The sequence below is a fragment of the Ambystoma mexicanum genome, chromosome 4q (genome assembly GCF_040938575.1).
Source record: "Ambystoma mexicanum isolate Mex_15411 chromosome 4q, UKY_AmexF1_1, whole genome shotgun sequence".
NCBI lineage: Eukaryota > Metazoa > Chordata > Amphibia > Caudata > Ambystomatidae > Ambystoma > Ambystoma mexicanum.
In genome coordinates, this window is record NC_090928.1 from 319569333 (window position 1) to 319582171 (window position 12839).

At 41.2% G+C, this 12839-nt stretch overlaps 1 protein-coding gene across 4 annotated transcripts in view; it reads right to left on the bottom strand.

Moving 5' to 3' along the window:
- RGS7 (regulator of G protein signaling 7) overlaps positions 1–12839 on the bottom strand; it is a 2057596-nt gene that overhangs the window by 291371 nt on the left and 1753386 nt on the right. For all 4 annotated transcript variants that reach the window (XM_069607899.1, XM_069607897.1, XM_069607898.1 and 1 more), the window contains exon 13: positions 6597–6707. In XM_069607899.1, the coding sequence (XP_069464000.1) occupies positions 6597–6707 (111 nt within the window). The remainder of the gene's footprint in view (positions 1–6596; positions 6708–12839) is intronic.

The following is a 12839-nucleotide window of genomic DNA, read 5'->3' on the forward strand; positions in this document are numbered from 1 at the left end:
TTAATCATACCTGTGTTTAAGAAGGGCAATCGAGCAAATCCAACTGACTATCGCCCCATTGCACTATTGGATGTCCTAAGCAAGATTTATGCCACGCTCCTACAACGCAAACTTCTAGCCTGGGCTATAGCTAGTAAGCATATTGACTAGAGGCAAACAGGGTTTGTTAAAGGAGTGGGCTGTAGCTTGAACCTAATTGTCAACATACTGAAGATGGATGCAATAAGAACTAGCACTAAGATCCACCTAGCTATAATTGATCTATCTCACGCATTTGACAGCATAGATCGTGAGAAACTATGGTCAAAAATGTCTAATTGGAATTGCACTCTGAGCTTGTTGTTGGCAATAAAGGACTTAAATACGAACACAGTGATAAGAATTTGTTTGGATCGCCTAGGCAATCTATCTGCGCCCATTGAAACTTTATGCAGAGTCAAGCAAGGATGTCCTTTGGCTGTGATTATTTTCAATTTATTTATCTCCGATATTGATCAGGACATTGAGAGTCCTAGATCATTTTCACCAAAAATAAATGGAGTGCCTATAAGTCACCTCCTTTATGCAGATGACTTGATATTATTAGACTTAACACCTATTGGCCACCAAAGAAAATTGAATGCATTGAACCAATATGTAAGAAACAATGGGTTGTCTATCAATGCATCAAAATCGGATATACTTGTTCTTGAGAACTTAAGTGGCCAAAGGAAGAAACTTCACCCAAATTTTCAATGGCATATGGATAAATACGTGTTGAACATCACAATGAATGCGCATTATTTTGGTATGCAAATCAATTCAAACATCAATGACTCCCCGTGGGTCGACATAACGAAAAAGAAATGCCATATTCTAGCAGTTCAAGCTACTGTCCTAAATCAATAATATGGGAAATACTCTTTGCTACCAGCTTTGGCCTTCTATAAACAAAAAGCGGTCCCTGCATTAATTTTTGGTGCAGAATGTGCATTCGACTGCCCAGAAGAACTTTGAAGCTCTCTGGAGAACGTCTTTTGGTCTAGAGTTTTGAGCCTGCCTAAGGGAACTCCCACCGCTTGTATCCAACACGAACTCAGCTTAATATTTATAAAAGCTAGAGTGTGTTGGAACATATTCTCCTTATACAGGAAAATCACATTGACAGAATCTCCAATACAGCTTAAGATTATGCAAGCATCTACTCACTGTAATGAGAACTCAGTCTTTGCTTTATGGATGAAACAATGCAGCGATATAATGTTAGATATTTATATCAAGCTGGAGACTTTACAAACAAATCCAGAACACGCAAAAAAAAATGCTATGGAGACGTGATTGGTGCTCAACTTGCGATCAAAAAAGAAAACATTGAATAATGAAAAATGTTCCACATGAGAAAAGACCATTTAACGAAATTCAAAATTACTGGAAATTATTTCCGGATCCACATCGAAGAAAGCTGTATATGCAATTTCGTTTCTGTTCAAAACAAGAGAAAAAACAAATTTATGGGCAGGCTTAAACAATCCAAGTGATAGATTCAGGCTTTGCAAAGCTACGGAGGAAACCCTAAAACATTTAACGCTGTTCTGCCCTTCACTCAGGCAGGAAAGAACAAAACATCTGGGAAGATTCATTGGAAACTGTTCAACATTAACCACTCTAGACTGGTGGAAATTAATGTTCGACGAGAACGACAGGGCATTGACAATTACATTAACCTTTTTTCTTGAAGATATATTGCTACAATTTCGTTCTGTACATGAGGAATTGTAATAAGCTGTTTTCATCCTTCTGGTTTTTATTTGATTTACACTATAATGATGTGAGCTGTTCAAAGAAGGACCAGCATATGTTTTGAAGTGTTGTTAGTGTTTACATTTAAGTCCCATTTGGTTGTTATCCTCTATCTCATTTACAGGATGCCAGTTCAGTCTTTTTAGAAGAGTATGTTGATTTCAGGAGTTATTGATTTAATGTTGACACAATTTTATGGATGATCTGTATTTCTCTTTTTTAAAGGTTTGTAATAAACCATATAAAAAAAAACAAAAAAAAAAAACAATATGCTTCAAGAGAGATGTGACACAGCACAGAAGCTGACCAAACAACAATAGTGTTGTGGTTCCAATGTTCAGCAGCAAATTCAAACTAACTGAAGATCTTTTTAAAAAGGGTTAGAGAGTGCTATCTTGCGAGGCACAAGGGCCTTTTAGGTGGGACAGTGGGAAAAAAACGCTTAAAATATCTTTCTTTGCTTTACAGTCTTTTCAGAGTCAAGCTGGGAACCTGGACTCATTTGGCACTAAGCTGGGGACGAGTCATGTTGCAGTGTCAATGGGATACGATGTAGTAGAGTTCAGCAGCGACAATGGTTTGTCAATCGAAGATGCTGGGAAACAGCAGGCGGTGTCGGTTGGTGGTACTGAAAGCCTTGGCAGCCTCGGGTGCACAGAAACAGAGACTTTGCTTTAGTGGCGAGCACGCTCAACTGGCGCAACATGGCTTTGTTGTACTGCAGCAGGGAAGGCTTGGGGATCGAATAGGATGGCAGCTAAGCATGAGATGTTGAGCTAGTGATGCTAAATGACTCTGTGGGTCTCCGCTGTGGAGAAAATTGAGCTAGGAGATTCAGTGTCTTGTGGAATTCACAGATGAGTGAGGCAGTCGTGCCTCAAAGTGACAGATAACTCCAGCTGTTCCCTTTTAGCAGCTTGGATGGTGTCACAGGTGTCCACACTGGTTTTATTTGTTTGTTTGTTTGTTTTATTTATTTGTATAGTGCTCCAGACCCAAGGGTAGAAGGGCACTTAAAGACGATGGTTACATATTGTGATATATACAGATTCAAAATAGACATTTTATAGCGATTCAAGATACAGCAGTTATCAAATTTCTGATTTGTTTTGATGTGGTTTAGAGATAATGCTAGAGCTAGGTGTCACTTAATTGGTTATTGGTTGCGGAGGGGCCTGCCCAGTGTCTCAGAGGAAAATGGTAGTTCTTGTACTTCTCTTCCCAATCAGGAAGGTTGTCGAGAACACTTGCAGGGGCTGCTACCTCCACTGAGCAAGACACTGGGTACCAATGTTCTGGTTGCAAACAGGTCTTGTCCAACAGCTGGTCACTCATAATTTCACTGACGGTTGGTTAGGTGGAAGTACTAGCATCTGTCTTGGAAATAGTAGTTTTCACCTCTATGGCAGAGAAATTTGGAGCAGATTGTACTCCCAATCAGGATCCTGGTGAATCATTTTTCTTCAAGTGTCCATAGAAAGATCCCCTAGGAGATGGTATCACCCTCCATCCCCTTACAGAGGCAAAAGGCTGCAATATATAGATTCCCTTTAAGCCATCTGTAAGGGGTTGAATACTGACTGCTGTTTCAGAATCTTCTTGATTGGTAATGTCATATCCAGAGTGATTTGTCTACAGGAAATGGGAAGGGGTATCGGACGTTTTGGGAACACAAGGAAAATCCAAGATGTTGGAGCCACTGTCTAACTGGAAAATCATATCCTGGGTTACTCTACTCCTCTCCTTCCCCCGTCTGTCTACATCAACGGTACTCTGTTAATCAACACCCTAGTGTGACTTTCCCCGGCCTGGAAGAACCTGTTCTTTGAAGCACTATGTCTTTCCCTAACCCCTAAAGTAGTCCTTGCCTTCTTACAACATGACAACACTTTCCGAGGGATGGCAAAGACTTTTGCTGAGGCAGAGTCCACATTTCTTTGGGGAGAAACTCAGCCCCACGCAGAGAATTCACCAGAACTCCTGACCAGGAAGCTCATAAGTAGCCAATCTACCCATGTAATAACAGTTATCATGCTTACATTATCATAGATGCCCAGACAAATATTCAATACCACAGTAAGGAAAGGCTAGACTGGCTACACCCAAATGCCAGTCTAGAGAGGTAATAACATGTATCATGCTTACTTTCTTATCGATGTCCAGTAAAAATGTCATGCCACAGGATGAAATTACTAGACTGGCTTTAACAAAATGCCAGTCTAGTCACTAATAACACATATCATGCCTGCCTTATTATGGATGGCCATTACGTTGTATTGCACCCCCCTCCTGTCCCACCATCCACACACATCCCCTCCTCCTGCAACCCCCAAAATTAGCTTCTCGGACCAGCATTATCTCATGTAACTCTTCTTCGTTCCAGTACTTATGTATAAGGCAAGCTGCTTCATAGGCAAGTACTGGGACAAGGAAGAATAGGACTAGGAGTAATGAAGAATACTGGTAAGTAATCTAGGTATTGAACACAAGCACATACATTCACACACCAGTCATTTGCTCCTTTACACATGCACCCAGCCTCCCTTAAATCATGCACTCACTCATTCACACACATAACATACTATGCATGCGCACATAAAAACACACACACAAACACTTTGTCCATGACTGCATGGAAGTACTTCAGACAGTTTAAAAAGGGGAAAAGGATGATTTTGTGACTCTATTTAAATGTCTTTAGGGAAGATGCATATTTTGGGAATCAACTGATGGCGCTCTGCGGGTGGAGGAGATGCTTCCAGATGGAAAGGACCCAGTTAGCTCTTATCACCCAAACACTGACCATTTCAGATGTCAGAGATGCTGAAGGATTTCCAGGGACCTAATGCCAGGTGTGCGGGGATGGAGTTAGGGGCACATCATCCACCTGTTCACGGTTTTGGACATGAGTGAGGGCCGCAAGGCCCCTAGGACAACAAGGCCCTGGGCAGCTACACAGGTGCCCCATGCTTTCCATCGACCGTGCAGGTTGCTAATAGCCTGTTGGCAGCTTTCACGGACAATGACAACTGTTTATTGACTTTAACCTTTGTTAATGACCCTCGCTTCATTTGGGCCCTTCTATTCGAGCTGTGGTCCTTTCACCGTTATCATTATCTACACACATTTTAAGTCAAAACAAGCATGGCACATGTGGCTCTGCAAGTCCACACCAAGGAATGAAAGGCCAAACAGATGATAAGTGCATTGTGTTTATATAAGCTATAATTGCCTTAATTAAATATTTATTGTAAGTCAAGCTAAAGTAGAATACACAAGAGACACTCCTTTCATGAACTACACTAGAGTTGCAAACAGAGAATGTAGTGCTAAATTGTATATCTGTCTTACTTTGATCTGGTGGCGCTAAATTGAACAGATCAATTTTGCAAGGCCCTGGTAAATTGCAGAGAGTGACATGTTGTACCTATCAAGTGGGATTCTTTACATTATTTCCTTTTTTTTTTAGTGTGTTCACATACATGACAGATAAAAAAATTCAGAAAACCTGTCGCATGTGTCAGCAGCTACGATGTGCCACCGCCATGTGCAATAACGCCACGTTGCATTTTGCACCACTAAAGCACACTAACATGTGCTTCAATGATCAGGTGTTTTTTTGTTGCCTCACTTTTTTAGAGAACAGACCTTCCATCACAAGAAGACTCTGTCATTACCCCTGCTACTATTTATAAGTCGGCAGAGAGGTAAGCCTTTACTTTGTTAATTTTTCAGAATGCAGACAAACTACTATAGCAAGTGTTTGTTTTATAGAAATCCAACTGATTCGTCCTGTTGTCTCTCTCCCTTTTGTTTAGGTTGGTGCTTCACAGTAAAAGAAGCCACCCTAAAAGAGCTACTTCCCGTTTGCACCAAGTTGCACAGAATGTATATGGAACATCCTCAGTAATTGACATGCCAATTGTTGCTTGTAAAATACTCCCCTGATGAATTTCCCGTTACCAACCTTTTTAAGGACTATGGGAATGAAACATGTCGGGTTAATGTATCTGTGAGAATGGTCTCACAGCACCAATAAGGCATTAAAAGCTGATCCGTACTTAGAATTATTGAAAGAATCCCGGTACTTATATAGGAGATTCCAGATTAGACATCAGAATTGTGGTTTCACCAAAGATGTCAATGATATATTTTATGATAGGTGTTTTGTTTAGTATACAAATGGATGGTTTGTTTTGCAGTGCTGATAGCAACCATATGGAAAATTGTTTTTTTGTTTACTAATGGTGTAGGTTTCTAATAACCAAGTATATAGAAGTTTTTTGGGTCCTATTCTGGGACCACTTCTTGAGTGTGTTGTTAATTTTTTCATTGTAGTCTTTTTTTGTTTAGCACATTATGTTCTAATGTGGTGGATATGCTTTTTTAAAAAAAGGTTTTATAATATAAAAAAAAGAATTTTGTAATAAAACATAGAGATATATATATTTTTCCAAAAAAGAATTGTGAGTGTCATTCGTTGCAACCGAGGAGGGTAGTTCGGAAGGTTTCTAAACCGATAGGTTTGGATCCTTAAGGGTGAGTTTTTGAGAGGAGTTAGGACCTTTTTTGTAGACAGTACATGTTGTGTGGGGCACTGTCCTAAACCTCTGTAAGTTTTATAGCCGCTATGATGTGCCACCGCCATGTGCAATAACACCACGTTGCATTTTGCACCACTAAAGCACATTAACATAGAAATACAGCTTAGAAAACAATCTTAATTCTAATCACCCAGTGCAGTTTATGTTCTCCAGCTATTTTGTTTCAGGAAACAAATAAGGACAGTATAAGGACAGAAGGAGAAATACACAGACCTGATTTCTAATTCCCAGAAAATAGCATCATCCGACGTCCAAGGGTTCGAGGGGTCTGGAGGGGCTAGGAATGGATCGTAGTCCACATACTGTTCTGTGAAGGCTAATAAACTGGAAAAAGAAAAAAAAAACATTAGGTGACAGCGCACTGATAGCTGACATTATGAAATGAAGACAACTTACATTTCCAAGACTCACTTGGTCAATATGAAGCTTTATTGATATAGCTTGTATTTTCCCCCACACATTTACTTCTACACTTCATTAAAAACACAGCTATGAGTTAGACAAGACCATGAAAATAGGTTGAACAAATGGGGAGTGCAACTTTGACTCCTAACATGTTTTTGAACTTCAACTCCCATCAGCCCAAGCCAGCAGATTGAATAGTGGGGGAACATGGGAGTTGTAGTTCAAATTGTTCCATTAGAAACAAGGCATTGCTTGAAACGGGAAACAGTGACTGAAAACACAGCATTGCTGAAAACTTGTAATTCCCTACGTTCCCAGGGCCTACATTGAGAGCAATACTGTGCTGTTGAGTGGGCTTTAACTAGAAGAGCCAGCGAATAAAGAGTAAATCCATTCAGAGAGATGAAATCTCACTGCACACACGTATACGTATGTTAAAATAGGTGTTGATGTTTCCAGAACACTGGCATTTCTACTGCTCTGGAGATTTTTGCTCAAATCTATTCAAATGTCTACTCTTGTTTGTTACTAAACAAACACATATTTTCAAAGGATAATGTTACCTACCTCTAAATTGGCAAAATGTGCATCTCACCAACTTACAGCTGAAGGGGTTGCTCGGTCAATGGAAATGAGCAGTGGTCCAGAAATATAGAGTTGTGTAGGTGGGGACTCAGGAGATCTAGTCATGCTATAAATTCACCTAAACCATGTATCTGCAACCATAGGCTCTCCAGATGTTTTGGACTACATCTCCTGTCAGCCCTAGTCAGTATTGCTATCAAGGAGAGATCATGGGAACTGTAGTCCTAAAGAGTTGCCGGGCTCCAGCTTGCAAACCAATGACTAAACCTACAAACACACTATCAAAATTATAATTCACAATTGTTTCAATAGTGGTGCAAACCTCAACAGTGCCAATAAAAGAGGCAATTCAACAGACAACTGATATTTCATGCATACAACATAAGGTGTAGGTTAAACAGAAGAACACGTATTAATCACACATTAAAGGAGCATGAATTATGTTTACAGTCACAGGCAGATAGGACATTTAGCCACTTGGCATTTATTACATATACAGAACCAGTGGTTTGCCCTTTTGTGCCAATTTTCTGTGTTTCGGATGCATCCTGCAGGGGTTTCAACCTGCAGCTCTCCAACTGTTATGCGCTATGACTACCATGATCCCCACCGTTGATTGTGCTGGCTAAGGCTGAATAGAGTTTTATTCTAAACCATCTGGAGAGCCAATGATTGCAGACCTCGGCCCAATATTTCAAACATTGCCCAAATGATATATCAGGGCACTAGAGAGTGTGTGTTCCCTCAGCTGCATTGTATCAAACCCCAGCCCATCGAGGAATGGAGTCTGGCAGGTGGCACATTAAGAGCAATACACAGTGTGTGCCAGAATCTATGATCTTGCCGAAATTTGTACTATCACGTTTTATATATCATTTTGTGTCAGATTCCGGTCTCTTTTTAGCGCTTTATTGGTAACTATTATTATTACCCAGTTAAATGTTACTCAACTTAGTATCTGGTATGATTAAAGGGATGAGCCATGCCAGGATTCAAACTTGTAACTTCAGGTTGCACACATATCTCTGAAGCATGCACTTTACTCACTGAGCCTTCTTCCCAGAGATTTTTTATTGACAAGGAGCAGAAGTGTCCGAGGTATTCTGTGCCTGTCCTTCTACCTCCAAGAGACATCAGAATCTGATGATAAAGGGTTCTAGTGAAAACATTCGCGTCAGAGGCTGGAGCAGGCACCTGTGTATACCAACCACACAGTTACCGAGTGCACATCGCTTAACATTCCATGCTGGTCCCACGATGGAATATATTATATAGGGAACTCGATTTGAGCTGACCGGCAGCCTTGCTGAAATAACAAGCTGCACTAGTGTTGGGATGCACATGCAGCTTCCATGCATGACCAAACGATTCAGACTAAGGCAAAACTATTAACGCATGAGAAAGTGAAAGTTTGTGGCAACAGATGCATGGGGATCGTAGTTGGGAGATATAATAAGTTTGCACATGAAAATATGGAGTAAGTGACAAATGTATCTTTGAGGCAGTTATAGAAACTTAGGTAGGCTCAGGTATAGGGCACAGGTGATATTGTGTAGCAGTAGTGAAAGCAGTAGTGAAATACAATGTGTACCGGCAATGGTGCAGACACAGGGCTGGGGTGCAGGAAAAACTGAAGCATCGCCATATTGGCAGTGAAGCCTAGTATTTTGTATTCCCTCTTGGAAGTGTAGTAGCGTGGCATAACAAAGAGTTTTAATTATTTTCCCTTTCCCAAGCCCCGGTAGTGAAGCTGAGAATAGTGGCATTCATGCCAAACAGATAATCGTTTAACTGTACCCAGTTGTAGGCCTGTGGGACAAGATTGAAATGTGAACGGCAGAGCCAGGGTATGGCTGCAGCCTTCCCAAAGGACTCATCCATGGGAGTGAGGTTAATGGTCTCGACCTACCAACATGCTCGGTTTGGATTTAGGGCACTTACGCCCCTTGGGAAAATGCCATACTATATGAACTACCAGGCGGCTGGAAAACAGAGTACATAAACACATAGGAATTGGGCTGATTAATGTGGTCCTCGAGAAAGGTAGGAGGTGCACGGCGGATAGGTTATTGACAAGGGGGGGAGCGAGGAGCAGAACATCCCATGATTTGTGATATGAAACGCAAGAGGTGATGCTAACAAATCTAGTTCAGAGCTGGGTAGGCATTGCTGGGGCGCCTGTGTTTCTGGTACCAAGAGGAGTGCACTATTATTTCAAAAGGCCAATTTGACCTGGAGTTGTCCACTGAGTTCATGCTAACAACCATGTGCACGCAACATGACTCAGTCGATGGGGCGTGTAACATCCCAGGTAACTTGCCAATCCAGTAGCTGGGAACCAAAGTGACAGAATTAGGGGACCACGTCTTAGAGGGTAGGGGTAGATTAGGATATGGCCAATCGGTCAAGGGACTATTGGGGACTCGTAGTATGTATATAGGTGGTAGCCAATGAGTGTGGGGGATAACACTGTATATTGTGTACGTTATGACCTGCTTTGAACTAACAGCAGGCTCTGTGTCAGTTTGGTTCTACTGGACCTTAAGATATTGTTTCCTTTTTGTATACAAAATACATCTTGTTTTCCTTGAAAAGCAGTGCACCAAGCTTTTTTCCCTAGAGGAGTACTTTTATTGTCTGGTTGTCTGGACAGCTTGATTTACGCTAGGTACCAGGAAGTAGGCAACTAAGAAGTTCACCAGAGAAAATAGATGAAACTAACACAAAGAACAAGCAGTACGTCAGTTGGCAAGAGGCAAATGAATAAATCGTTGAGGTATGGAACTGCTCAAATATGCCCGCTCTACACAGACATTCTTTATGGAGGCACCTGAGTTGACTTTATACTACTTACATTGTGGCAAAAACAAAGTCTGATTCACAATGAAAAATTAGCACAGGGACATTTAATCCATAACATAGTCCAGATAAGCCTAAAGTGTGGGATTTAGGTTGGAATAGGAAACAAACTATTCCTGTGCACTAATACCAAGAGACCTCAATTTTAAATAATTTTTCATTACTTTCTACCACAAAGTAAGTTGTACCGTGGGGTAAATTTCTGGCGCAAGTTGAGGAAAACTCATTGGTTGAACCTACCAACTACACAGTTCATTCACTCATCAAACTGACCTACAACATGCCACAAAAGTGGCCAACACACCAGCCTGATTGGCTGGTCCTTCAGGCATTTCCCTACTGCCCAATAGTCCTGTTCACGCCTGATGTGATTCATAAAAAAGAAGCACATGAGGGTGTTTGCTCCACAATCTGATACGTCATAGTTGGCCCTGGAGAAACTATGCAGACACTGTTTATGTTTGTATCAATAACCGTGGGAGCAACAGCTCCACAGATATCCTGAACCAGAGGCCCACCAAGGACCCAAGCTGTGAACATACAGGAACGGCACAGACCACAAACAGGACCCCACCCGGGGACCAGACCAACCAACTTACGCTTAGCCTTGATAAAGACCCACGAGGTCGAAACACATGTCGGCTGACCACTACTAGGACTATGAGTCCACACAAAAAAGAAACTTGCACTGCTTATAAAACTGGGAAAAGCGTGGAGAATCTATTTTTCCAACAAATCAGAATTGCAAGGTAGCCAGGACCTCCTTTTCCTAACCATATAAAGAGATCTGGGCTTCACCTCCAGAAAAAACCTGTGACCTTGCACCAATATCTTTAGCAAAACAAATTGAACAGAGCTTAGCGCAGGAGTGTCCCGACTCTAGGGCCCAGTTGCTTCTCTCTGCATTTATCAATAAACCCTTGAAATATTATATTGTATTGCCAATTGACACCCCTTTTCTGATTTCTCGTGTAATTGAAGTGTTTTCACATTTTAATTTCACGTGAGCAGGCTCATTGCCACAGACTTACACCTAGGAAACGTGCACATTTTTGTGAAGCACTATTTTCTTTCAGATTCCCAACTTGCTCACTACACATTATCTTTCTGAATCGCTACGTTTGCATGCAGATACAATTGCAAACTGCAGTAGTCACTATTTGCTCATGTTCACAAATTTATTTGTGAATAGGGAAACTAGTTCACAAAGTGTACACGCGGAAAGGAGAGACAATAGTACATGGGAGCAAGCCCAATGTGGGAAAGACAAAACCCAAAGGCTGCAGTGGATGTTGTTGGTAGGGCAGTATTTTGTGATGAATTGTGTGATCTGTGCTGCATTGAGGCATGATGGTAATTCTGGTTTTCGGGGTATTTGTCTGTTAGTCGGTTGTCGAATTCCGTGCTCACCCTGAACTTTTGGATTAGATGAAGATCATTGATGGCTGGAGTTTCTTCCCTCACTTTGGGCGGAACGCCTGTGTGTGGAGTGCTGTGTTGTCATGGAAGTTTCTGTTCCTCGAAAGCACATAATAATGTATCTTAAAATATTAGGTCTGCAGACTTGTGAGTTGTTGGTGTCACTACAGAGGTTCGGTTGTTGTCTCAATTAAGGACTCTTTTGGAGCCTCTCTGTTGCTCTCATGCTCTCCTGTCTTTACATGTATGACCTCGTCCATTATGAGACATGCACAAAAAGAACCCTGGTCTTTGAACACACTAACTCTTGGAAGAAAACACTGCTGCATTGTTACTCACAGTGTCTCCATTTGAATGATGTTGTGTTGCCTAAGCCGGATACGTCAACTGTTTGACACACACACTACTTTACCCAGCACAAAGAAAATACTCGGATCTCGGCTTCTAGATCACTTAAATTATAACATTGCTGTGTTGATTTTCTGACCATTTCCCTTCTCTCCGAATCAGCATGCTGGGCAGTGTAGTTTTTTTCTACCTCCACTACACATCCTTTCATACTTTTCGATCAAAATGCTTTTCAAAAAGAGGATTATTTAGCATTTCTGTAATGAACAACAGAAAACCTTTGTAACACTTTGACTTTACTGCGGATCAATTAAGTCTGTCTTCTCTGTCAATAAAAAGGACTTTATAGATGAATTGGGCTTTACCGATCCTAAAAAGCATTCCAAGATGCTATGAGTTGTATGCATTCGCTATCCATTGAGCTGCAATGTCAGATTATCGGGCAGCCCAAGCGCAGGCCCCAATGCGCCTTTTACAGCTTACCCAACTATGGCACTAAACAAAAGCCCCAAAATGCACTCCCTGCTCTCAGAAATCAGAGGCCATTGCTCCTACGTGGGTTTTTCTGAATTACTGAAAAGGCCCTTCACTCAGTCATTTAGTCCTGCTATTGCTTGGCAATAATTCCGAGGGAAAAACGCTAAAGGAGAACATGTCCTAACCTTTACAAGGTATGAGGTATAACAAGATATTTGTTATGTATTTATATACAGGAGCAATAATATTCTTTTGATCACAACACAAAAGAACATACAATAGATAAGAAACCAGATTTGACAGGAAGCGGTGATCTTCTTACAATGGGGTAGTCAGAGTGGCATTCTGACCAGGTTGTGGAGG